We start from the raw sequence: 26,941 nt of genomic DNA, 5'->3' as shown, positions 1-26,941 counted from the left end.
TACACTGACTACTGAGCCCAGCTCAACTTTGATCTCATCGGTCCCCTGTATGGAAGCGCAAGTTAAATCCCCATGGCGTGACGTTGGAAACTACCCATCCTCCCACGATACTGATTATACTCCACTATCCTCAATAGAGCCCCAAATCATCTCCAATTCTGATGATTTATTACATCTACCCGTAGAGGCTCCTCTCCCAATGATGACATTCAAAAACTCCACCAAAAATGGCAGCGTATTTCTTGATCAGGAGAGAGTTCTGGATAAGATATTGGAGTCCAACTGACTATTCAAAGGTGCCCAAGAACCAGCCCTAAAGATTTTATCCTGGAATATTGCAGGTTGGAAGAAAAAGGTGACTAGCACAGATTTTCGGACTTTCCTCAAGCAATTTGATATTATATTATGCCAGGAAACTTGGGCTCAGAGTGAAATACACTTTGAAGGTTATAAGTCCTAGTCCACGCCAGCAATTAACCTTAGGCAAATGGGCCACTGTAGAGCAGGCCTGTGTTGTTTAATTTCTTACCAGATTAAAGCAGAAACTACCTTTCTGCCCCCTTGCTCTTCACTGTCCAGGTGCTTTTGCTTAAACTATCAGTCCTAACATTAATAATGGTTAATGTATATTTACCCCTTTGTCTAAACAGAGGAGACCTTTCAGCACAATGAAACAGTTTTAGCATGTATACTGAGAACCTGGAGCAGGAGTACCCCTCTGCCAAATTTATAATTATGAGTGATTTTAACACTAGAATAGGTAATGATAATTACACGTTATGTAAATCCTTGGGTCTTGACCTGCATGACTCCCTCCCCGAATTCCTGATTTTTTTTCAAGGAACTCTAAGGATCCCCACGTTAATGCAGCGGGAGTATTCCTGGCAGATTTTTGTATCCCCTCTAATAGATCTATATTAAATGGGTCTATGCAAAATGGCTTGCTGGGGGGAGTACACATTTAGTTCCAGATTAGGCAGTAGTGTTGTCGATTGTTATTGTTTCTCCCAATCGGAGAAAACTTATTGTGGACTTTTTAGTGGGCGAGAGCTTGGACAGTGACCATTTTCCATTGATTACCTTACTAAAATTTGAGGCTGTTAGCCATTCATCTCTGGGCCCTGTCGATATGCCTGCCCCTCCAAGAGTCAGATGGACAGAGACAGTTCGAGAAAGCATTAACCTGTTGCTCCAAACAAATAAATTAATGGAATTAAATCAGCAACTGGCCGAAGCTGCGGACCCTTCCGAGGCCCTTCAAATTTATAGCAATATAACTTCTGCTATAATTAACTTTTATAAACAGCAATCGGCCGCTAAATCCAGTCCCCTTGTTCGGAAGACAGACCCAAGGTATGATAAGGAACGCCAAAAACTGAAACGCCAACTGCATGCAGTATATCGCACTTATCGCAACAGCCTGAGCTACTTCAAACTGAAAAATAAGCTTAAAGATACAGTGGCTCATAAGAAAAGACAATTATCTATTAAGAACTGGGATTTACTTATTAGTGCCTCTAACAGTAAGCTTTTCTGGTCATTAGTTACTGGTGCTTCTGATGTGAAGAGCCACTGTTCTACACATTTATTCCTGCCGAGGTCTGGATAGACCATTTCCACCATTTATTTTTTGCCCCTCTGACCGTTGTATCTGATCAGCAAAAACAAATCCCCCCTGATTTACCTGAATGGCCCCCTGTTAGTGCTAATGAGATTAATAATCTAATCAATCATTTGAAGGCAGGGAAGGCCCCAGGCCCAGATGGACTTCCACCAGAATTATTTACGAACAGTTCTGACTAGTGGACTTCCCCTCTGGCGACTCTCTTCACAGTGATCGATAAAACAGGGACCATGCCTGAATCATGGACAAATTCCATAGCTGTCCCAATTTATAAGAAGGGTGACCCACAAGCGCCAGAGAACTATCGCCCAATTAGTCTGCTTGACATAGCAGGTAAATTATATGCGAGACACCTCCTGGAAAAACTCACGTCATGGATGAAAGAGCAAAAGCTCCCAAGTAGGGAACAGATCGAATTTTGTCCTGGCAAGTCTACAATGGACCACTGTATAATTCTTAACCATCTAATAGAGAAATACAGTGGTAAAGGGGGAAGAAGGCTGTTTGTGGCCTTCCTTGACTTAAAAGGGGCATCGGACTCTATTCCCAGGGATCTTCTCTGGAACAAATTGGACATCATGGATAAATGCCTACTTTTTCTTATTCATAAAATGTATTCCCTTAATAGCTGTCAAGTGGAATATAACGACCTAGGTGCATTAACTTCAAAGATCATTTCCAATCGGGGAGTCAAACAGGGCTGTATCCTATTTGTTTAATTTATTCCTGAATGATCTGGACCCCTCTCAAAATGCTATTGATGGTCACTCCCCTAAACTTGGGCCATTCGTTATCCCTTTATTGCTCTACACTGACGATGCAGTTGTACTGTCACGTTCGCAGAAAGACCTCAAGTGCCTGTTACTCGCTTTTACTTCATAATAAATTAAACAAATAGGATACAGCCCTGTTTGACTCCCCGATTGGAAATGATCTTTGAAGTTAATGCACCTAGGTCGTTATATTGCACTTGCCAACAGCCCTTATCAGGATAGAGTCTGCCCATGTAACGGAAGGCACCTTGAAACCGTCGCCCATGTCTTACTTTATTGTGATTTTTACGGGGGAGTGCGGGACTGCATAATCAAACCTATTCTGTCTAATTTTTATGGACTACCGGAAGCGAAGTTAGTTTTTTTCCTACTATTTGACCAATGTTCCCATATCAGAAGTCTCGTTGCAAAGTACTTTTTGGCTGCCATAACTATCAGGGAGCAAAAGACTAGCTCCCCTTCTTGATGTTTGACTGGTTTTTATAGCTGAAACTCCTTGTAAATTTGCTATGCTGTACTTTTTATTTCAATGCCAATAAAGGTATTTGGATTTGGACCTAAAGCAACTTAACATTGTTCTCCTCTCATTCATTTTATCCTCACAACAACCCTGTGAGGTAAATTAGACTGCGAGTGTGTGAAAGGCTCAAGGTCACCCAACAAGCTTCCTTTGCAGAGTGGGAATTCAAACCTAGGTCTCCCAAACCCTAGTCTGACACTCTATCCACTGTACTGTACTACACTGGCTTGTCTATATGATCCTTTAAACTGGAAATACCAGGGATCAAACCTGAGGCCATCTGCATGCAAAGCAGATGCTCTACTTCTAAGCTCTGGGACTGTTCTTCCTCTGAAATCGCATCAACCAATGTGATCACTTTGTGAGCGCCAAGGCCTTTCATAATGCTTTAAAATAGGCTTGCTCTGAGAGATGCTTTTTCCCCAATAAACATTAAATAGAAATCTTAATAATACTGGTTATGTACTGTATGATCTACATTTAGATGGCCACAATTCCAGGTTGTAATCCACCTCCGATACTTATTAAGATGATTAGCTCATATATAGTGGTTTGCTGCCAGGTACCTTAATTATGCAGAAAGTTACTTAAAATGCAAAGACCACCAAATAAAACCTGCTGGTCTTTTTAACACTTTAACTGCTCTAGTCCTATCTGGGCCCCCCACTCAAATACACATAGACCTCTAGCCTAAAGGCAACTCACAAGCGAAGCATACATCAAGTTTTCCAAGCCAAGGTCTGAAGGGAACCAATAACCTTTTTGCTATGTGAATAACTCACATACATTATAGGCGTTTGTGGGGGGAAGGCTTTGACAGAATTTGTGCAAGAAATATGCAAAGGTAAGACTTTTTTAAGTACACACAAAAAACCCCTCTGCTGATTCTGACTCCATCATATTAATGTGTGCATGTACGTAACTGTATACTTGACAGGGAAGGTTTCATGGTACAGTCCGATCTCATTGGATCTCAGACGTCAGGCAGGGTCAGTACTTGGATGAGAGATCACCGAGGAAGACTCTACAGAAGAAGGCAATAAAAAAACATCTTTGCTTCTCACCTGCCTTGAAACCTCATTGTTGGGGTTGCCGCAAGCTGGCTGCAACTTGATGGCACTTTACACACACAATTGTATATTTACAGTATTGATGAATTGCTTTTCTACTAAAGAGTGCCCAGGATGATGAGAAATTTTTACAAAAATCACTAAAAATCTACAATTATTTCAATTCCAAAGTAACAAAAACCAGCAAATTATTTTCAGATGCCTAATTTGATGCGTATGCTACGTTTGTCCAACTATATTCATGTTAAGCAATAAGTCATATCAAACCTTGAAATATCACTCTGAATCCCAGCCCTCCCCCCCAAAAAAATTCTAAACACAAAACTTGTAGTGCCCATATTTGGGTGTTTGAATTGGACTCTCCCCCCCCCCCCAAAAAAAGAAAAGAAAAACCTGTTTGTGGACAAGAAACAAAATGTGTCATCCTAAGAATACTTTTTACTGAAAAGACCTGAGTACTATTCTAGGTAGATCTACTTAGGATAGCTCTCAAATGCACCCAAATTCAAGTGTCACGACTAAGAGTGGTTATATTAAGAATTCCTAAACAGGAAAGTAGTGCAGGAGAATAAACGAGACTCCAATTCATCAGGAACATACAGGGGTTGGCACAGGCCCATAGCTGTGGGGGGGAGGGGGAAAGAGGCCCCACAAATCTTCCTCCTGTTTTACCCTTCTGGCCCCTCCTGTCACTTGCTGCCATTGCTCTCCTGCCACAACACCATCTTCCCCACTCTCATGCCGTCTTCCCCACCCTCCTGCCAGCTTTCTCGCTTTCATGCCACCTTCCCCGCTCTCCTGACAGCTTTGTTGCTCTCGTGCCACATTCCCTGGTCTCCTGCCACTTTCTCCACTCTCGTGCCACTTTCCCCCTCTCTTGCTGCAGCAGCTCCTTCTCTCATGCCAGCTTTCTCGTTCTCCTGCCACTTTCTCACTCTCCTACCACCTTCCCTGCTCTCCTGCGGCTTCCTTGCTCATAAACACAATGGTGCACACTCTCTCAGAGTACCATCATGATGGCTCAACAGGGGAGCAGGCTGCCCAGGCTTTTTAAAGCCTGTGATATCATTTTGTGCCCCGCAGCCCTCCACCTAAAATTTCATCCCGTGCCGCCCCCGTCTAAAATTTTCTGGCTACAGGCCTGGGTTGGCATGATGTCTGCACACAATCTATGTATTTACTGACTGAGTTTTATAGGAACTCTGTGGGCCAGTTTGAATTCATTTATTTTGTAGCGTTAGATGTTATCTAGAGCAAACTTTTTTCCTCTGTGGCCTGGTTATTTTTACACTTCTCCTTCGTGGCCCACTAAAATTTGGGGGTGAAGCCAGGAGACTTTGGGGGTGGAGCCGGGAGACAGGAAATGATGTACAAACAAGCCTAAAACTCTTGCAATATTTTGTTTAGGGTAGGTAGGATAATGGTGGGATTTTGCAATGCAATTTAAAAAATAAAAAATCAAGGAAAAGCACAAGGATCACACAGCAGAAAACTAAAAATATAAAATGCTCTCATCCTGGGAAAACATGAAATAGTGGGGCATTTCAAGCTTCTCCCCCACCCCAGGTCTACTCAGATTAGCAGTGGGAAGGAAGGAAGGAAGGAAGGAAGGAAGGAAGGAAGGAAGGAAGGAAGGAAGGAAGGAAGGAAGGAAGGAAGGAAGGAAGGAAGGAAGGAAGGAAGGAAGGAAGGAAGGAAGGAAGGAAGGAAGGAAGGAAGGAAGGAAGGAAGGAAGGAGAGACAGGGGAAAAATCTGATGAAAGAAAGAAAGAAAGAAAGAAAGAAAGAAAGAAAGAAAGAAAGAAAGAAAGAAAGAAAGAAAGAAAGAAAGAAAGAAAGAAAGAAAGAAAGAAAGAAAGAAGGGAGAGTTGGAAACAAATAGAGGGGGAAAAGAAAGAGAAAGGAATAGGAAGGAAGGAAAAGGGAGGAAAAAAGTGAAAGAAAGGAGGAACAAAAGGAAGAAAGAGAAAAGAAAGGAAAATAAAAACTGAAAAAAAGGGATGGGAGCAACTCACCTTTAAAACTGCTGACTCCCACTGCACAAGTGCCTCCTTCTCCACCGCTAGTAAATTTCAGGCATTGTAAAGCTTCCCCCCCCCCCGATCTACTCAGTGAGGAAAACGGCACAGAGCTAACACGGCAATGGTGCAGGCCGCCAGCACTTCGAAGGGACTGCGCCTGGAACGGGCGCACAGCTAATCCCTCCCCCACACGTCCTGGATGGGAAGGAAGTGTGGGGGAGGGATTAGCCGCACGCTCGTTCCAGGTGCGGTCCCTTTGAAGTGCTGGCGGCCTGCCACAGCTCTGAGTTAGCTCAGCGCCGTTTTCCTCACCGAGGAGGTGGTTGGTGGGGGGGAGGGCGGGGGAGCTTTACAACGCCTGAAATTCCCCAGCGGTGGAAAAGGGAAGGAGAAGGAGGCAGGGTGTGTGATGCTGTGGAGGGGAGGCGCGGGGGGGGCAAGGGCCCGAATGCCGCAGGGCCCAGCAGTGAGCCCTGCGTGGCCCGGTGCCGGGTCCCAACCCTGCAATTGGGAAACGCCGATCTACAGGACATTACGATCCCTATTAAGAAATACCATGGTGTGTATCTTTTATCACAAACTTTATTTCATGTTAGAAAGCTTCACTTTGTTGGTTCTATTCCAAGACAGAGATATTAGCAATGTCTGATAAGTGACATTTACATTTTGGAGTGTCCACAATTAATATGATACCTTACTGCATGAAAGAAGATCTTGAAGACTGTGGTATGGAAGACAGGTGGTAAGCCATATGAATATTCCAGTAACCTTAAATAGATCCAGTCAATCTATGCTAGTAATACTAACTTTCTTCCATGTTCTATGCTAAAATGTCGAACAGGTCATAGAAATCTAGCTGAAGCTTATAGCCATGACTGGAGCAGGGGCCAGTCCATAAAATAAGGAAGATTCTGTGCTACATTCCTACGTATTGCTACAGGACTGGAGCAACCAAGAAAAAGTCTTTGGACACTCTCCTCCTCTAACAGGAATACTAAAACAACTGCATCATTGTTTTTCTTCACACATAACGCAGTTGAGCCCCAGGACTGGCAACTGGTTCCGGGACAGAGCAATGGTTAAAAGACTAAATTCCCACCCCAGTGGATATCCCTTCTGCCTCCATGGATGCAATACTAGAGATAAAATAATGACTGATCTGTAGTGGCACTGGCAGTTGTAACCTCTTGGTGAAGATTTAGCAGAAGCCTGTTTTTAATCCTGTTATTTATATGAACTGCCACACAGATCTGGCTACTTTCAACATGGTGGCTGAGGATAAAACACCATTCTACCACAATGCCATGTTCCTGTGGATGTTTGGCATGGCAGTATTAAGTCCATCCAGATTCTTTCTATAGTCTCATGATTGTACTTAAAAATCAGAGCATGAGGGGAGGACAAAATTATAAATTATATCCAAATTATGGAACGATCAAAGGCAGTGACACACACCCTGCAGCTTCCCTGTGTATATATATATATATAAAAATAGTATTTCTAGACATTGCTGCTTCAAATAGATAATTACTTATGTAACTTAACTTCAAAATCAACAAAAAAAAATTCTCTTACCAACACCTACTCACACAACACAGCTGCTCTTGTCCATTTACTAAGCTACGGCAATGTATCTCCCTTGTTTGTGGTTTGCCTCCCAGTCTAACCTGTCTATAAATACACAGGGACTAACAGTAATAAGGGTATATTACCGGGAAATCCTTTTCAGGCAACTCAAATAAGAAGGGCACACTTTTATGTATAGTACAGTATATTCAATTGCTCCCTGGTTAAGTGCCTTCCACTCTGTTTTCTTGGTGTCCCATGAACTGAGCCAAAAATCAAGTTCCATCACCACTCCAGACTACTGCAAGTCACTACAGTTCAAACAAACGTTTCCACGTGGTTCCTTTTCATAAGGTTCCTGTACTCCTTTTGGAGGAAGAAGTCTTTCAAAATTTATTCTTATGTAGAAAGCAACACAACTGTAATATTTGTAAAGCACACGGAAGTGAGATACACGAAGATTTATGAGTAAATAAATATAAACAGGGGGGAGGGGAGGCAGCCAAGAAGCAAGGGTTAGATGCCGAAGTGTGGATTACACTGTGGGGACTGCGTCTGCCACAACTAAGTCCTCGCTGGATTCTACATAACCTCTAGTCAAAGACAGGCAAGCAGGATTCCTTATAAGGAATCCATCCTATTTTGTTAAGATAGTTTTGGAGAAAAACAGGAATGGAATCCAGGGAAAAGCTAAAAGGAGCCAGATTATCATTTCTAGCAAGCAAAGAGCAGAGATAAAGAACCTCATACAGCAAACGAAGCGAAGAATACAAGGTCAAGATCCAACACTAAACTGCTGGTTTTTTAGCTAGCCAAGGTCACCAAAGTCCCATGCACTTTTGTTGGGTGGGGGGTTTGCTTTCGGTTTTGCAACCATACTTCCTACTCATGAGTGCAGGAATGCCTGGGTCACAATCTAGAAGTGCAGGAGTGTCTGTGTAATACAGAAAAACTAGCCAGGTCCTAGTTTATGACCATTATCCCCAATAGTATAGAAGACAATGTCTCCCCTCAACTATGGAGTTTTTCATCTTCAGTCCTGGTACACAAAGTAAGGGGTGGAGGTGGGAACTCCCAAGTCCAGCAATTAATCAGATCAATTATCATAACAGACAAACTTGTTTGTTCAGGATGTCTGAACTGCATGGACAATGGCTTAGAAATTGAAGTTGCTTTGCACATTCATGTTACAAGCAATACTCCCTCTAAGCTGTGGAGTCTTGTGAGCCAAAATTCTATTTGTGAGTTACTGGCATTATAGTTGTGAGCTTCTGCATAAATTAAGTTTGCTCAGGGGCCATTTTTCCTGAGCCAAGACAAAAATGTGTGAAGCCAGAGGCTAAAAACTGTGAGCTAGCTCACATTAACTCAACTTAGAAGGAACACCACTTACAAGGTGGTTACTGTCCCACATATACCGACTTCTGACATGGCTGAGTTAGACATTTTTGCTCTTTCTTTTCCTATAGTTATATCGTTCTGTTCCTGCTAATCACCATCTGTTTCACTTAGGTTTTAACCCTATCTTAGATTGACATATACTCCTCTCTTGCCTTCTACATGTTAAGGAAATCCATTCTAACAGAGGGATGAGACTTTCCTGCGCTTCAACAGAAAACCAAGAAGGTAAAGAGTACACTGCTTCGCATACACACATACACATCCAATCCTTCCCACACATCCCATTCTAGGACAGGGACACTGAGAAAGAAGCAGAGACCTATAGGTATTTCCACAATTTTTTTTTAAAATGAAAAAAGGATTTATATAAAACACACAAAAATTAGTAGCTCCACAGATTGCGGTAAACATGGCTCTCTAGTGAATTCTCTCTGCTGGCTTGAAGTGCCGTGTTTATTTTTAAAGACATAGATTGGGCGGCATGTTTTTTTAAAAAAATTAACAGGACTGACCAACTTTTCGGTAAGGTCCACAGCATTACACTATCATACAAAATTTGTATTTAGTAAATCTGCACACCACCCTGATACTTGCTATTTGAATACTAGTATTACACATCCAAAATGGGTTGACACGATGCTTTGTTTTCAAGTTAACGTAGCTATTTCAGGAACCAATCCAGTCTATGACTTCCCAAAATAGAGGGTGAACGGCATCAGGCTGAAAGCTAGCTTATTACAGAGTAAATTAGATATATCTAGGAGATATAGGGTACAATCTGCGTGCATGCTAATTGAATTATGTTTTCTCTCAGTGCTGGTGAGCGTTGAAAAGAATCATTTAGAAAAAGCCACAGACCTCCTGGAACGGGCAGCCAATTAGACTGCATCTTGGGGCAACGTCCCTTTGTGCCTCTTTTAGACAGGAAGGTCTTTTGCCCTGTCATCTTTTTGATTGGCAAGCATTATTAAAAAGAGGACAGTTCAGCTGCTGGACAAGCCCACAGCTTAGATATGTCAACACTGTAAATGGGCTGTCCCCTCCTTTGTGTCAATCCTGCCAGTTATATTCCACCTGCTGTCCTAGATTGGGTATGTACAGGCAGTAGATATAAGGGAACAACAATGCATAATGAAAATCTGAGTTACAATCACGTGGAAGCGTTAAAAAAAATCATATGCCATTCTCTTGTCAAGCCCTTCATGCCACAAGCCTTCAAAAAGGTTGTGTGAGATGGCTCTGTATATCTAGTGATTGTGGCGCAAAGCAAGTTCAGAATACGAGCTCCCAAAGAAGATTTTATTTATTTATTTATTCTATAACTTATATCCCGCCCTTCCCACAAAGTGGCTCAGGGCGGCTCACAGCAACGACAAAACAATAAACAAGGTACAAAGTTAATACATTTAAAAGTCAAAACATTTAAAAAACCTAAAAACCTTAAAATCTTAACATTAAAACTATCCAGTATATTTCACTAAAATCTGATAAGCTACATTTATCTAGTCGGCATAGGCTAACCGGAAGAGGGTTGTCTTACAGGCCCTGCGGAACTGAGTAAGATCCCGCAGGGCCCTCACCTCTTCCGGCAGCTGGTTCCACCATGTGGAGGCCATTGTAGAAAAGGCCCTGTCTCTGGTTGTCTTGAGACGGACTTCACAAGCGCAAACTTGTTTTTTTAAACAGTTCTGCAGGCAGTGGTGAAAATGTCAAGAAAAGAGGAGAAAAATGTTCCACCTTTTCAACTCCTTTCCAGCATGTAGCCTGGCTTCCTGTGGCCAGTGCCTGTTCAACCCAGAAGCAACCACTTAAAGAACAGGAGCCATAGCAGCCAGGCCCATAGCTACAGCAGGGCCCCTTGGGGTTCAGCACCCCAACTTACTGCTAAGCACCCCCCTCAATGTCCCAACCATCCCAGGCTCCCTGACTGTTTATCCCACTGGGGGGGGCAGTGTGTGAGGAGGATCTCCCATTGCCCCTTTTATGGACCCTGTCACTTCTGTCGAGAGCTGAGTGAGGGTGATAGCAATGCGAACTGGAGTGGGGCTCCTCCTCTGCTGACTGCTGTCATGGGCAATAGGTAGAGCGGCCAACTTGGGGACAGTCAGGTGGAGGCACTGAGAATGTGGCCAGGACGGAGGCATCTGGCTACTCTAGATCAGTGCCCCTCCCCAGCCTTGACAGTCTAGCAGTGGAGGCCAATCCCCCTCTCCCATACACACACACACGGCTTTTCTTGCTCCGGCCGGTGAAGGTGGTTGTTGTTCTGCCATGATTGGCTGTGTTGTTCTGCCTTTCTTCATGGAAGAGATGAGCCTCGCTTGTCAGAAGAGCTCTGTTTGGCAGCAACTCCATTTGCCTGGTGATTCTGTTGAGCCCCTCAGCAACAGAACACTGAAGGTCCATTTTGACTGAGGCAAAGTAAGCTGTGCTCACAACTTCGTTCTATTCTTTAAGTTGCAGAGCGAAACCCTTGCAGCTTAAAGGATTCAGACTTTCTTCTCTTCAACTAAACTGCCAGTCTCAGCCACATTCTACTCTGTTACCCATCTTCACTGAAAACACAAGGTCAGTACACTAGACAAGCCCTTACTACCCACAGGTTCTGGAAGGGAACACGGTTGATTTAAAAACAACACAATTTTTCTATGCGCCTCAGATGTTCTCCCCCAATGTACAAGAGCCTTCCCTCCTGGCCTCTCTCTGAACCTGTATTTGTACATATTTCTATGCATTCAACCTCCACTTCACTGCCAAAATGATTGTTTACTTAAGACTAAGTACTGTCAAGAAATATATAGATTTACAAAGGAAATTTATTAATAAAAAATGTGATCTTCCACATTCATTTGGTACCTTCTTGTTGGGGGAGAGGGAGAAAGGGGGGGGGGGCAGGATGAGTAGCAAAGGGCCTAATTCTTCTCCCTCATCTCCCTCTTCAGCTAGAACCTGAGAAAGAAAACAGCAGCAGAATAGGCCCAAAGAATGCTGTGGTACCTTCCACAGTTTAAAATGACACAAATTTTCATACAAGTCTGCTTCCCTGTCAGAAGAAATCCATTCACATTAATAACCTAAAAGGGTGGCAATGGCGGGCAGCTCTGGGAAAGCAGGGACTCTTGGCTGAAGACCCGAGCGATCTGGGGGACGCCCCCCCCCTGGACTGCCATTGGAGACACGAGAGAACGTCCAGAATTTGACAGTGCACTTACGGCAGAGCAGTAGCAGGACCTCCGAGTGGTCCTGGCCGACTACCCCTCGGTCTTCTCGACATGGCCCGGGCTGACCCACCTAGTCAAACATTGAATCATGACAGCCCTGGGCCAGGTGGCCCGCGCCCGGTTGAGGCCAGTGCCCCAAAAGCAATGGGATATCATCACCCAGGAGGTGGAAGAGATGCGCTGCCTCGACATCATAGAGCCCTCCCAGAGTGACTGGCGTAGCCCTGTGGTCCTGGTGCCGAAACCGGACAGCAGTGTGCGCTTCTGCGGGGACTACCAGGAGGTGAATATACTGGCCAAGTTCGAAGCCTACCCGATGCCCCGCGCAGACATCCTCATTGACCAACTGGGGAAGGCACACTGTCGCTCAGCACTAGACCTGACCAAGGGTTATTGGCAGGTCCCCATGCACCCAGCCGATAGGGAGAAGATGGCCTTCGCCACTCCCCAGGGGCTCTTTCAGTTCAAGCGGATGCCCTTCGGGCTGAATGGAGCAGCAGCGACGTTCCAACAACTCGTTGACAGAGCATTGGCCCAGTGAGAAGGCTTTGCCCAGGCCTACATTGACGACATAATCATATGCAGTCTGACCTGGGAAGCACACTTGGACCATCTACGCCAAGTACTGAAAGCCCTGCACGCGGCAGGGCTTTGAGCCAACCCCCGGAAGAGCCACCTCGGGTTTCAAGAACTTAAATGTCTGGGCTTCCTGGTCGGGAAAGGGCAGCTGCAGCCCCTACCCGAGAAGATCATAACCCTGGAAGGGCAGCCGCGCCCCCGCATCAAGAAACAACTACGCCGCTTCTTAGGGTTTGCGGGGTATTACAGTAAATTCATACCCAACTTTGCAACTACAGACACACCCCTGACAGACAACCTCTGGAAAACGTGCCCGAACGTCCTGAAGTGGGGCCCCACCCATGAATCGGCCTTTGAAGAGCTCCGCACCAGTCTGTCCCAGGAGCCGGTGCTGCAAAACCCGGACTTTTCCTGACCCTTTACCTTGCACATCAACGCCTCCGGGACAGGGATTGGGGCGAACCTGTTGCAGGGCGAGCCAGGAGAAGAGCGCCCGGTCCTGTTTATCAGCCGCAAGTTACTACCTGCGGAGCGGGCCTACTCCACGGTAGAAAAAGAAGCCCTAGCTGTGAAATGGGCCATTGGGGCATTAAAGTTCTACCTTACTAATAACCCCTTCCATTTAGTGGTTGACCATGCCCCACTCCTGTGGATGTCTAGGATGAAGGATAGCAATGACCGCATCCTTAGGTGGTACATGTCACTTCTCCCTTTTTGCTTTACAGTCCACCACCAGGCCGGAGCTGACCACCAGGTGGCAGATTACCTCTCCAGGCTCTTTGAGGACGACCCCACGCAACCCGACACATGGAAGGGGGTGTGTCCCATCCTGGCTGAGACATGACTCCACCTGTAGCCCCTCCCACACCCCTGGGGCCCCAACATACCTCCCGGCCTCCTGGTGAGGCCCTTCTGGCCAAAATGCCCGCCAGCCCAAGGAGCCCACAGCACGGAGTGGGAAGCTGGAACAACACCCCGCAGAGAGAGTGGGGAAGGTCGAAATCTCGAGGTGCCGCTGCACCCTGACAGAGCACTGACGCCCCAGCCACTTCAGCAGCCCCAAGAAGGACACACCCCAGGAAGTCCCTCCTCACCGTCCTCACTTATGAGCGGGGGCAGAGCTAACCGGGGGTGGGACCTGGAAGGTGGGGAGAGGGCCGGGAAAAGGATAAAAGGCCAGAGGCTGAGAGGTCGAGGAGGAAGCAGGCTGATGCAGCACAAGGGCAGTCAACAGAGAGAGGGAGAGGAGCCCAAGCACAGCCGGGGAGAGGCAGGAATAAAAAAAGTGAAGCAACCCAGCTCGGCCCTCCCAAATTCTGAGACCTCTGGGATCCCTGGACGGGCCCAGCCCTGAGTCAGGGCACACCCAGGGCAGCGGCCACAGAGGGACGTGGTGGGGGCCACCAGGGGCATGACACACGTATATTTTCCTGCAAGTTATTCCTATTCAAGTACCACAAGCCTTTATAGCTTTGTCATGTTGCCTCCGACCAAGGTAAACATGAACACAACTGAATCTTTAGCTTTAGAACTGCACAAATCTCTTTACACAAGGATATTATGTACATATTGCTTTCCTGAAGCATTCACCCACCTGTAGATTCTCACACATCTAATAAATCACTTCTAAATGCCACTTTTAACTATCTACAGGGTGTGTGTTTGTTTTTTTACTAAACACTGAAGATAACCCTTTTATGTCCTCCTCCAGTTTGCTTACAGATCCAAGGACTGAACTAGAAGCTCAAGAGAGATGAAACAGAACCAAGGGCCTTCCTTTCATCCCAGGGCAAGTGGTCATCTGAGCAATGAAGAATATAAGGAAGCTGGTTGAATGCAGAGTAGCCCCCCAAAAACAGAAGAGGCTAAGTATTACATTATACATTAAAGGCCCACACAGAGGACCTTGTGAAACATTTAAAGTGTGTGGTCTGTGGTAGTGACATCACCCTCTGCAATAAATGTAGTGGCTCTTAGACTATCAACAGCAGGTTGCATCATGCAGTAGATTTCAACTCATAGAAGCTGGAAGTTGTTGCTGAACCTCTCCTTCCACTGCAAATTCACCCCAATGCCCCATGTCCCGGAACAGTATTATGGGCCACCTTTGAGCTACAGCAAGATAGGGAACAAATGGAGCCCTATGCTGATGGTGTAAATCCCTTCCACAGGATCCAGTCCAGTAAACCGTAACTTGGAAAACTGTGCCGTTCTCTATTTGCACAGATTTGGTTTGTGGATACAATAACAACTGTAAACTAATATTCTCTGAAACAACCTCATCACCACGTTTCCAAGAAACTCCAACTGCATAGATGAGCCTCAAGAGATAAATACAGAAGTTGCTTCTTCACACAGACAAAATTCAACACCCAGCGCTCTTTGTATGGTCTCCCCTCTTCTGCCGGTGCAAAGTGATAGAAGACACAACTTGCTGCAGAATAAAACCAACACTAAGTAACAACTGATTCTGAGACTTTCTAAATTTACACCATGATCAACACATAAACCACCTACAGACATCACATCTGTAGTACTATGAATGCATGTACATGACAAATGCACTACACACAAACTCATAAATCATCATTTATTTTGAAACAGACAAAAAATAAATGTTCCTTCCAGTTTTGGAACATGCATAGCAGACCCCAGAGTAATCTTTCTTTCAGAAGAAAAGGCAACTGCATACAGTGGAAGATCAGATACAGTGCACCCATCCTGTATACATCTCCACAGCATCAAAAAACCCCAAACATTTATGTCTGAAAAGGCTAGGCTCACAGTGGCTACGCTGACAGGCCTCCACACACAAGTGTTTCAAAGATAAAGGGACAGTAATTCAATCATGTGTGACAATTGAAAGATCACCCGTGTTTTTTTTACTCTGGCACATACAGTCTCATGGGAGCCTACCTTAAAGCAATGTGTAGATGAGGCTGAATGTACTCTCTCTTTCTCAGGTTCCTTAAAAATCTTACAAAGCTTTCAAATTAGCAATTTCAAAACTTGCAACTTCCAAGGACAGAGTGAGGACTGTGAGATCCAGAGAGAGATTTCAGCCACCTTGTCTTGGTCAAAAGTCTTGGTCAAAATCCCTTCCCTTTTGAGTCACTTGGTACCATCACATCCCAGAGTAGACAAGACTCCTTTCTTCTGTAGTGTCTGGTACCACTTACAACAAAGAAGCAAAAAGTTTCAAGATCTGTGTTACATAAGCTCTGGGCACATTTTTTAAAAATAAACTATTACTTACATGTTTTCTTCTATACTGAGAAAGTTGTGAAAGACCAAACACAGTTGCCACAGCACCTCCTCCAATAAGGATAGTTCCTTTCACTGCCTTTCGAAAAGCCATTTTTTAATGCTATAAAAAAGAAAAACAAGAGAATTTACAATGTTACAAATCAATATACAATACTTGTTTGAAACAAAAAAATCATAAAACATGACTGTATTAGGAATAATACAAAAGGGTTTTAGGATTTTTCCTTATAAATGTAAATGAAATGACATCCTTAAAACCAATGAAATTATAGTAAGTTCATTTGTTAACAGGAGTTTTATGAAGAACATATCACGCAACACAAGATTTGCATGTGGCAAAAACTGCAACATTTATGGGAATGCTGGGGTGAAAACATATGGGGTTCAGGCCCAGGTCTCAAGAATCATTCTCTCATCAATTTCTCCCATTTCCATAATGCTTCCACATGTAAAACGAGCAAGAAGTTAGCAAATCCCATAAGCATGCACACATTTATAGCCAGATGTTGCGGGTCAGCCTGAGCCGACCAGCCCTGATAAGGCTTACAGCGCTGTCAATGACACAGAAACAACAGAGGCAGGCCCCAGCACACAGCTGGATGCTGACAGCACGCCCTCAGACGTCACGAGCATCGCGTCTGCAGAGAGATCACCCTGAAAGGCAGCACCTCAACAACCCAAGATTCAGATGAGATGAGATGAGATGCTGCAACTAGCATCGCCACCCCAATCCCCAGAACCACTCAAGTGCCGGCGGGTGCAGTTGGAACTCCTCAAAAGGAGGTGAAGCGCAGGCCTAGCTGCCTGACAGCACCTAGGTTCAACAACTCCGTTGGATTACCTGGGACTAGTGAGCCAGGCTGACAAGCTCACTCATGAGCCCAGTGAGACTCAGCTGTGAGCCTAGCACAAAAGGGGAAGCCCGCGGATGAGTCAGATGTGGAAGCAGCACGTCACGCTACTGCTGACGCTGCAAGCAATGCACTGGATTATGTTGTCACCTGAGACTCCTGGATTTTGGACCTGCGATTGAATGTCCTTTGGACCCTGCAACTCGGCTTTTCAGACAGACTCCTTTGACTCCGGTTGAACCCTCTGGGCACACAACTTCTGGACTAAGACTTTTGGCTAGGTTGTTCACGTTGGTGTTTCTATTTGGCTGTGCCAGCACACACACAACCATGCCCAGTTTCACATTTATATCCCGCCCTCTCCGCAAGCGGACTCAGGGCGGCTTACAACATCTTAAAAACAATTCAATTCAATAAAACATATAGAACCATAATTTACTTATCAATTTTAAAAAACATTCTAGCGCTGTTTCAATCCAATATAGGCGGTATTGACTTTCCGACTATGATCGCCAGCACTCTGTGGATGTCCTGGTGGCAGCCCTTTTCCAATCAAACCGCAAAAGCCTGTTTAAATAGTTTGGTCTTACAGGCCTTGCGGAACGCCGACAAGTCCCGCAGGGCCCTTATAGCTTCTGGGAGGGTGTTCCAAAGTTCTGGTGCTGCCACCGAAAAAGCCCTAGATCTTGTTATGCATAACCTGGCTTCTTTTGGGCCAGGGGCAGACAACAGATTTTTTGTCCCTGATCGCAGTGCTCTCTGGGGGATATATGGGGAAAGGCGGTCCCGTAGATAGGCAGGTCCCTGACCATAGAGGGCTTTAAAGGTTAGTACCAACACCTTGAAGCAAACTCGGAATACAACAGGCAACCAGTGCAGCTCTCTCAGCATTGGGTGAATGTGCTCCCGTCGTGGCAGCCCCATTAACAGCCGTGCCGCAGCGTTCTGCACCAGTTGCAGTCTCCGGGTTAGCGTCAGGGGTAGCCCCATGTAGAGAGCATTACAGTGATTACATGTCAGCTCTGTTTAGAATTGCACCATATATCTCCTTGAAATATATTACTTATCGCTGCCATAATAAAGGAGTGGTTCCACGTTCGGAAAACCATGAAACCAAAAGAGAGCCAGTTTGGTATAGTGGTTAAGTGTGCAGATTCTTATCTGGGAGAACCGGGTTTGATTCCCCACTCCTCTACATGCACCTGCTGGTGTGACATTGGGTCAGCGACAAGTTAAAGTTGTTCTGCTCAAGAGCAGTTCTGGCAGAGCTCTTTCAGCCCCACCTACCACACAGGGTGTCCGTTGTGGGGAGGGGAAGGAGATTGTAAACTGCTCTGAGACTCCTTCAGGTAGTGAAGGGCGGGGTATAAATCCAATCTCTTCTGCTGCTGCTGGATTAAATTGGGAGGCTTTTTCTAACAATGCTCCCATGTGATGGTACATTTTTTTTATTCCCTTCTCACTGCCCAAAAGCACACGCTACCTCTCACAGACAATGGTGATGAAATATTGTACTATACTTGGCTATGCTACTAAGGAGCCTTACAGATGGCAGGGAGAGCACCAGCTTCTGCACAATCTGGTAGAAAAGGTAACAAGACCAGTCAAACTGCTTAAAAAGGGAAAATGTCTGATAAATCACACTAGAGAGCAGGCTGTTGAAGAGGCAGAGTTCAGATGCCAAATAAAATGCACACTGTAAAACAGCCGAAACTGTACTTCAGCAAGGAAAATTTTTGCTCTGTCTGCCAGTTACCAGGAAATGAACACTTTCCTGCTACTTCACAGCCTGCCTTTCTCAAGCCTTAACAAAATAATTCTCTAATACAATAATTACATTTTCCAGTCTTAGTCATTCACCATCAACAAACAGTGACGTGAATTTTATGCTTGCAAACCGAATGGAGTTTAGGAAGAATCTGACGGAGCACAAAAGTATCAGAAACAATACAAACTAAAAAAAAACCTGTGCGTTTAATAACCAGCTCAGTGGTCTCCTACTTTTCCAGACCCATGATCCACCTTTACCTCCAAGGTGGCAGCACGCGCCCACCAAGATGAGAGTATGGGACAAGAAATTCTGTGACAGGGTCAGATGACAGGAAGAGGAGGAGCTGTGAAGTTTCTGCTTCTCCAGGAGGGAAAGCTGTTGCATGCTTCAAGCATGGGCAGATCAAGTAGTTGGGTCAGGGAAGAGAGAGAAAAGGCAAGGGAGGTCTGTGGTGGGGTGGGGTGGGGTGGGGGCGTCTCCAAACCTGCCTATGTTGAAAAGTAATCTTCTCCACCATTGACTGACCTTACCTCACTGTCTGGACACTCCTTTTAGGATATATGTGGTTATCCTTGCTCTCTTCACATGGACACCAGGTCAACAGTCTTTCCAAAAGTCCACCAAAATATTCTTCAAATGGGGTTCTGTGGCCCAAACAATCACTGTCCTTCCCAATGCCTAGCATATAAGTCTCCCTAATTTTAACAAAATGTATTTGACATCATAAAGATATTTAACCACAAGCACCTGACTATGATTTAACCACATACATCGGACATCCTAACAACTCATCTTAAACAATATATTAGCACTGTTTCTCATGTGAATTCCACTGCCAACACGTTCAAATGGTCTCCAGTAAAATATCAGAGCTTACCACTATCCATATAATAATTTAGATCTGCTAAATGACACGCATGCCTCAAAATACCTTCAAAGAATTACTACATCAGCAAAAACCGCACATTTCTCCCTCCCAATTTACACCACAACTAAGTTCTTCAATAAAAGCTTCAACTTATTGTCATGTGCACAAAAATAGTGCATATGTATTAGTTTTTAACTCATTTATTTCACATGCATGATTCAAATTTTTCTAGTACTTTTTTACAACTGAAGGAGGGGGGGGGAAGCAACGAATAACTGTTCTCTGCAGTGATGATGACTGGCACTTCATAGAGGAATACAAAAAAAAGGTAGGTTCCGGCTCCAAGAAGCATACAGTCCACAATACTCAAGGTCTTAGTATGACAAATTCTATAACTAGGTAGCAGATCCTAAGCCTGCACAAAAGCTCCAAGAACGTGTAAGATGCCCAGGATAGGATGCACATCTCTTCTGTTTTTGGATAGCACTAGTACCACTGTTTCCTGTAAAGCTGCTCATTAACACAGGAAACCCCACTTAGCAGCAATCTGGAGCTGTGCAGAGTCTAGCATTGCCCATTGTCCATTTTAAGACTACAGCAGTTGCATTCTGCTCAGGATGTGAATTGCTCCATTCAGTGGGCGGGGGGGTGGGATTAGAGGAAGTGTCGACTAGTACTTGTTCTCTTCCTACTTCTACTGTATTAGTAATATGTGAAGTTGGATTTTGTCTGTAGACCTGTCAAGAGCTGCAAGTCTCACTTCCCAATCTACACTACAGAAAAGAGACCGAACCACTTATGCATTTCCCCCTACAACTAAGTAATATATGAACTGTCTCCAAGAATCAAGTCCCAGCTGGACATCAGCAGCCAATTTGAAAGGGGGGGGGGGGAATCCTGCTTATGTGATTCATTTGTGTGAACGTCGCACAAGATTGCAGCTCTCCCACAAAAAAGGACTATTGTTTCTTGGATCAGGGTTTTTTAAGGGCAGGTCAACCCTGAAAATCCCTGGTAGATTGTCAGCATCAACCCACTTTCAACTAAGTCAAGAGCTGGTCAGTTTGAGGTTTGCCAAGTAACACTCAGATATACTGCCACTATATGAATATAGGTGAAGTTTTATTGAATTGCTACAAATACATGACTTCTTCTCAAAGAGGAATTGCTAAGAGTAAAGATACAAAGTACAAACATCCCTAAATAACCCACAAAAGCGAGGGTTTTCCTCTCTCCCAGACCCCTCAAACGTAAACACTCTAAGAGACAGATCCAGGTGGGCAGCCATGTTGGTCTGAAGCAACAGAACAAAGCTGGAATCCAGCAGCACCTCTAAGACCAACAAAGTTTTATTCAGAATGTAAGCTTCCATGTGCTAGAAGCATATCTTCTGAATAAAACCTTGTTGATCCTAAAAGGTGTTACTGGACTCCAACTCTAATAGACAGTTTCCCTTTAACAAAAAACATTCTAAGAGGCAGATCAGGAAGATCACAGGGTCTTATCTTGAGGTCTTATCTTGAGAGCCAGTTTGGTGTAGTGGTTAAGTGTGCAGACTCTTATCTGGGACAACCAGGTTCGATTCCCCACTTCTCCACTTGCACCTGCTGGCAAGGCCTTGGGTCAGCCATAGCTCTGGCAGAGGTTGTCCTTGAAAGGGCAGCTGCTGGGAGAGCCCTCTCCAGCCCCACCCACCTCACAGGGTGTCTGTTGTGGGGGAGGAAGGGAAAGGAGATTGTGAGCTGCTCTGAGACTCTTTGAAGTGGAGGGCAGGATATAAATCCAATATCATCATCTTCTTCTTCTTCTTATCTAGGAGAACCGGGTTTGATTCCCCACTCCTCCACTTGCACCTGGTGGCATGGCCTTGGGTCAGCCATAGCTCTGGCAGAGGTTGTCCTTGAAAGGGCAGCTGCTGTGAGAGCCCTCTCCAGCCCCACCCACCTCACAGGGTGTCTGTTGTGGGGGAGGGAGATAAAGGAGATTGTGAGCTGCTCTGAGACTCTTGAGTGGAGGGTGGAATATAAATCCAATGTCGTCGTCTTCTTCTTCAGGCCCAGATGATGTGAGGGGGGGGGGGAGGAATTCACAGACCTTTCACCAACTGTCCCGAGAACACTGCATAGGGTAGTATCTTACAACTGTTAATGCATGAAAAAAACATGACAGGAGACATTACATAGGCCCTGACAGTCAGGTGCTAAGAAGTCCAGATCTATTGTCTCAAGTGCAAGACACTCTATAATTTAAGCTCAACCTACACAGAGCATATGTAACCCAACCCAGGGTAACATTTGCAAGCCCAGGAAACAGATACACTACATAGTGCATAGCAGGTAGATAGAGGCAGATACAGAAAATAAAACAAGATGGGGGATGGGATGGCTCTGAACATACCGCATCAACAGGACACCGAAGACAAATTCAAGCCACCAGGAAACGTAGGTTCAGCAGAAACTAAGCTAGTCTTTGTGATGAAGATGATGATATTGGATTTATATCCCGCCCTCCACTCTGAAGAGTCTCAGAGCGGCTCACAATCTCCTTTACCTTCCTCCCCCACAACACACACCCTGTGAGGTGGGTGGGGCTGGAGAGGGCTCTCCCAGCAGCTGCCCTTTCAAGGACAACCTCTGCCAGAGCTATGGCTGACCCAAGGCCATTCCAGCAGGTCCAAGTGGAGGAGTGGGGAATCAAACCCGGTTCTCCCAGATAAGAGTCCGCACACTTAACCACTACACCAAACTGGCTCTGATGTGCAAGGACTGCCACGTGCCCCACAAAAACTATTCAAACATCAGATAATAGTAATCACAAAGCAAGACTGAGCATCAGACACCTGAGCATTGCACACCAAACTTCTGTACTGCTCTGTGCTCCAAAAAGTCACAAGCAATAGCAAACATCATATCCTGACCACGGAAAGTAATTCTCATGTACCCAGGGCTTTTTTTTGAGCAGGAACGAACAGGAACGCAGTTCCGGCTGGCTTGGTATCAGGGGGTATGGTCTAATATGCAAATGAGTCACTGCTGGGCTTTTCTTCAAAAAGCCCTGTGCAAAACAAGAGTGACGTGAGGGGGTGTGGCCTAATATGCAAATGAGTTCCTACTGGCCTGATGTACCTAATGCAGTTATTAATATATACTATTATACAGATGCACAAATGCAGTCTGCTATTGTTGATGTATCATTGCATCAAAAAGGCAAATGCCTACTGATAGTCATGTTTGTAATCATACTATTTTGAGTATCCTGTTTTGCCAAACAATCCCAGCCTTCCAAAACCAACCTGCTGGCAAAAACTCCATTCATTTTAAGCATTGGGCTAGCCCAAGCCCTATATCAAACTATCAGTTTGAAACTTTAGCATTCATATACTACATACAGGCAAAACTAATGGTTTGTAAGCACCTGAATAGCTCCATTACGTTTTATAAATCTAAGTATAACCGCAGCGTCTCCCTGAAGAGCTCTGTTGACAGTCATTAAAGATATATATGGGAAAACTACAGAACATCATCAGGATTTTTATTCTCCCCCCCCCCCCCCCAAACAGACACTCAGACATATTAAAATGCAGCTTTTCCCATGATACATCTTATAGAACAGCCTTGAAAAAATTAGCCCACAAGAACAGTTTACAAACCTGGTCACTTCCCAACTCTCCATTTGCAAAAGCTTCTCTGCCTGCTTCCCAGGAGACTGGCCTTACTCATCCAAAGCTATCTGCTGTTTCAAGACTGGTATAGAAGCCGCACCTATCCAAGTCAGCTATGCCTTGAGAAGGCCAAGACGAACAGATAGCGGAGGGCACCCTATTTGCACATGCACACAAACATATACAATTATAATTATTGTTAATTTCCAATGTACAGTACTTAGCAAGTTATGTTCCCTTTCCCCAATAAGGTTCCTCTCTCAAAGTCAATCGTGTATTTATTTATCTGCACCAAATTGTCTTAAAGGCCACTGAAGGAAGAAAGGTTTTTAAATGTCTATTGCTCAGAAATGCCAAGAATTAGGAAGTATGTCAGCATACTCATATGTTTCTGGCTCATGCAAACCTTTTTAATGCTTTAGGAAGCAGCAACAGTGCTTCAACTGCTAATGCCTGCCAGGAAGTGACCAAAGATTTTGCTTCCAATGCACTGTAGGCATAGCCCAAAAAGGGGCATCCTTTCCCTCCAGAACCTTCCCCTGCTTCTATCCCATGCAAACACAAGATGTTCCGATCAGCTGTGACTGCAGCAATTGGGATATGAAGAGCTACCTTATTTTGAGTTGCATTATCTAGACCAGTTTCTTCTGTCTAGCCTGACTGGCAATCAGCTTTAAGATCTCTAGTAGAAGAAGAAGATGATATTGGATTTATATCCCGCCCTCCACTCCGAAGAGTCTCAGAGCGGCTCACAATCTCCTTTCCCTTCCTCCCCCACAACAGACACCCTGTGAGGTGGGTGGGGCTGGAGAGGGCTCTCCCAGCAGCTGCCCTTTCAAGGACAACCTCTGCCAGAGCTATGGCTGACCCAAGGCCATTCTAGCAGGTGCAAGTGGAGGAGTGGGGAATCAAACCCAGTTCTCCCAGATAAGAGTCCGCACACTTAACCACTACACCAAACTGGCTCCTTCCCAGATATGCTACCTGTTACACTTTTATCAGAGATCCATGGATCTTGTGCTTGCAAAAAGGAACACTGGGACTTCCCACGAGGGTTCCTTCTGCTCCGAGGAAGGGAGGGCATTTTGACATAGGCGACTCCCAGCACTGGTGTTAGGGTGCCCTGCCTTGACCATTGCCCCAAGCAAGGTGCACCCACCCCACCATGGGCAAAGCACGCCCCCCCCACCTTGGTCTCCCCCCACCCACAGGCACGCAGTCAGTCCATCTGCAAGTCACTTTACCAGCCAGAGCTACAAAAGCACGCACATCTCCGGCTCAGCCTCTGCCGTCTCCTCCCTCCCGATTTAAAACACAGGAGTGGGTGACGCACTTCCATGAGGGACCTGAGTGCCTTCATCCTGAAGTGCAAATATATTAAGTATTACTAGTCCCCATTTCTCTTATGGATAATAGAAAACCAAATAAACCCTGCTGACGCTTCACAGTCAGAGGCCTGTTCTGCAGCCTCAATGTTTACTAGGTGACAAATGGCTTCCATAGTTGGCAGGTTTTCTCCCACTGTTTGGATTTTGGAGATATCACAACCAGTCTGATGGGAACCATTTCAATCCCATTTTTATTATGCCCATTACCCATTGGTCTATATTGGACCAACTCTCCTGGGGGATGAAGTGGGCTAATATTCTTCCTACTTGTAGGGAGAGCCAGTTTGGTGTAGTGGTTAAGTGTGCCGACTCTTATCTGGGAGAAGCGGGTTTGATTCCCCACTCCTCCACTTGCAGCTGCTGGAATGGCCTTGGGTCAGCCATGGCTCTCGCAGGAGTTGTCCTTGAAAGGGCAGCTGCTGTGAGAGCCCTCTCCAGCCCCGCCCACCTCACAGGGTGTCTGTTGTGGGGGAGGAAGGTAAAGGAGATTGTGAGCCGCTCTGAGACTCTTCGGAGTGGAGGGCGGGATATAAATCCAATATCTTCTTCAATATCTGTTGCTATGCCCTCTTCTATGGAGGTTTATTTCCTTTATTGGAATTAAAGGGCTGAGGTGGGGGGGGGGGTTGCTTGGGTTTTTCCCCCCAATACAGAATTTTCTTCGTTTATTCTCCTGTCTGTGTTGGGGTGTCTGTGGTTTCCCCTGAAGTACAGCGAAGTATGCTGGCTTCAAAAGGAATATGAAGGGTTGTGCCTTCTAACACCTCTCCTGTATGCTCTAGGCATGGCTTTCTTCTTGATTTCTATCAGGATGTTATCCAGGTTGTCTCAAAAGAGTTTATTTCCCTGAAACAGAAAGAAAGCATTAGCTTGGAATGGTAATCAGCCTGCCAAGCTCTGCACCACAGGCATCTATGTGCCACAGCCACAGGACAGTAGAAAGAGCACAGCGTGTCTGAATGGCATCCACCACAAATGTGACCATTCTACCTATTGGCACCTTTCCCAGTGCTTTTGTTCTTATACAGAAATAGCTGAACTAGCTTCCTAGCCCCAATGATGGAAGCCATTACAACTAGAGATAGTGTGGTTGATGCCCTAATAGCAAGGGCCAAGGCCTCATGGGATTTCCTGAGAGTATAATCTGATTTATGGTCCAGGTGTTCATATAGGGAACCAACCTGGTCTTTAGTAACCAAGTTCCCTAAGAGGAGAGCTATGGCAGAGGGATCTACTAATGGAATCTGTAAGAGATCCATAGTATGGTTAGGCAAAAAAAATAACTTTTTTTTTGTTTGCTAAACCCAGGTTCTAGTTATTAGCGAGAGGGTCTGCCCAGTCCTTTCATATACATATGGCTAATGGTCCCTGATAGTCCTCTTGCTTAAAGAGACATTTGAGTTTCTCTGGCACTATTATCTCCTCCTCAGACATTTTCCCTTCAGTTCCGGTAGGATGAGACTGGGTCACCCTGAAAAGGGTGGGGGTCTGTGCACTGCCATTTTTATGCACTGCTTTAGTCAGTCAAGGCTGGTGCCCTTCACTCTGCCCCATCTGAGGAATCCTCCCCAGTGCCCCTTCTAAACAATCAATGAGAAGAGGGGATGTGACCTGGAACACAGCCTTGAACAATATCTTTTTCCAGCTCTCACATGGGGAAGATACGGCTTGCCTTTGCAGAGATTGGACTTTCTCCAAATTTGAACGGTAAAGCCAGCTTGCTGTCTTCGGGAGGCATTCAGATAACTGGGACTGAGAGGCAGGGGTAACATCTTTATCTTGTTCTATGGTGGTGCTCAGTACCGACTGCACCACTGTGGCCATTTATGTCAAACTTGAGTATACACTATCTTTATTGGTGCGGAGGATCTTCCCACCTGAATTGGCTGCAGCTCTTGAGGCGTCCTCAGAGGTGTGGTCAAGTTGTGCGGCATGCCCTCTTGCTGCCTCTGCTTGTCTGCCATTGGCTGCTCCTCCACAGGTCCGCACCTGCTTGACTGTGACAGGGAGTAGTCCCTTCCACCCATTTTTGAGCAGACAAGGAGATACCCATTCTCTTTAGAAATGAAGCCATTTGCGGCTTTGTTGAAGTTTTCCGTTGTACTACAATACACTCAACAAGGTTAGGCTCTTGTTACCAAGTTGCTTAACGTTTTGAAATATTTTCTCTCAGTTCCTTACAAAGCAACTGCTTGGTCTTGACATCTTGAACCATGAAATACTGCTGGACACATGCGCCCCATAAAACAAATATGTTTGATAAAAATAAAAAGGGGTTTAATCTTTATTTGCTTGTGCTAATAAAAAAAAAACTTCTGAAAAAAAATCATCCTGTTCACCCAAAGTAAGAGCCAAAAAGG

The 26,941-nt window shown here is 45.2% G+C and overlaps 1 protein-coding gene across 1 annotated transcript in view; it reads right to left on the bottom strand.

Annotated features, from left to right (window-relative positions):
• The window catches only part of GPD2 (glycerol-3-phosphate dehydrogenase 2), a 111,469-nt gene extending 95,333 nt beyond the window's left edge, over positions 1 to 16,136 (bottom strand). The window contains exon 1 of the mRNA XM_060256941.1: positions 16,032 to 16,136. Within this exon, the coding sequence (XP_060112924.1) occupies positions 16,032 to 16,133 (102 nt within the window). The 5' untranslated portion in view covers positions 16,134 to 16,136. The remainder of the gene's footprint in view (positions 1 to 16,031) is intronic.
• Between the last annotated feature and the right edge of the window lie 10,805 nt (positions 16,137 to 26,941).

This window comes from Heteronotia binoei, chromosome 16 (assembly GCF_032191835.1).
Source record: "Heteronotia binoei isolate CCM8104 ecotype False Entrance Well chromosome 16, APGP_CSIRO_Hbin_v1, whole genome shotgun sequence".
Taxonomy (NCBI): domain Eukaryota; kingdom Metazoa; phylum Chordata; class Lepidosauria; order Squamata; family Gekkonidae; genus Heteronotia; species Heteronotia binoei.
This window is presented reverse-complemented; position numbering and strand designations above follow the sequence as displayed.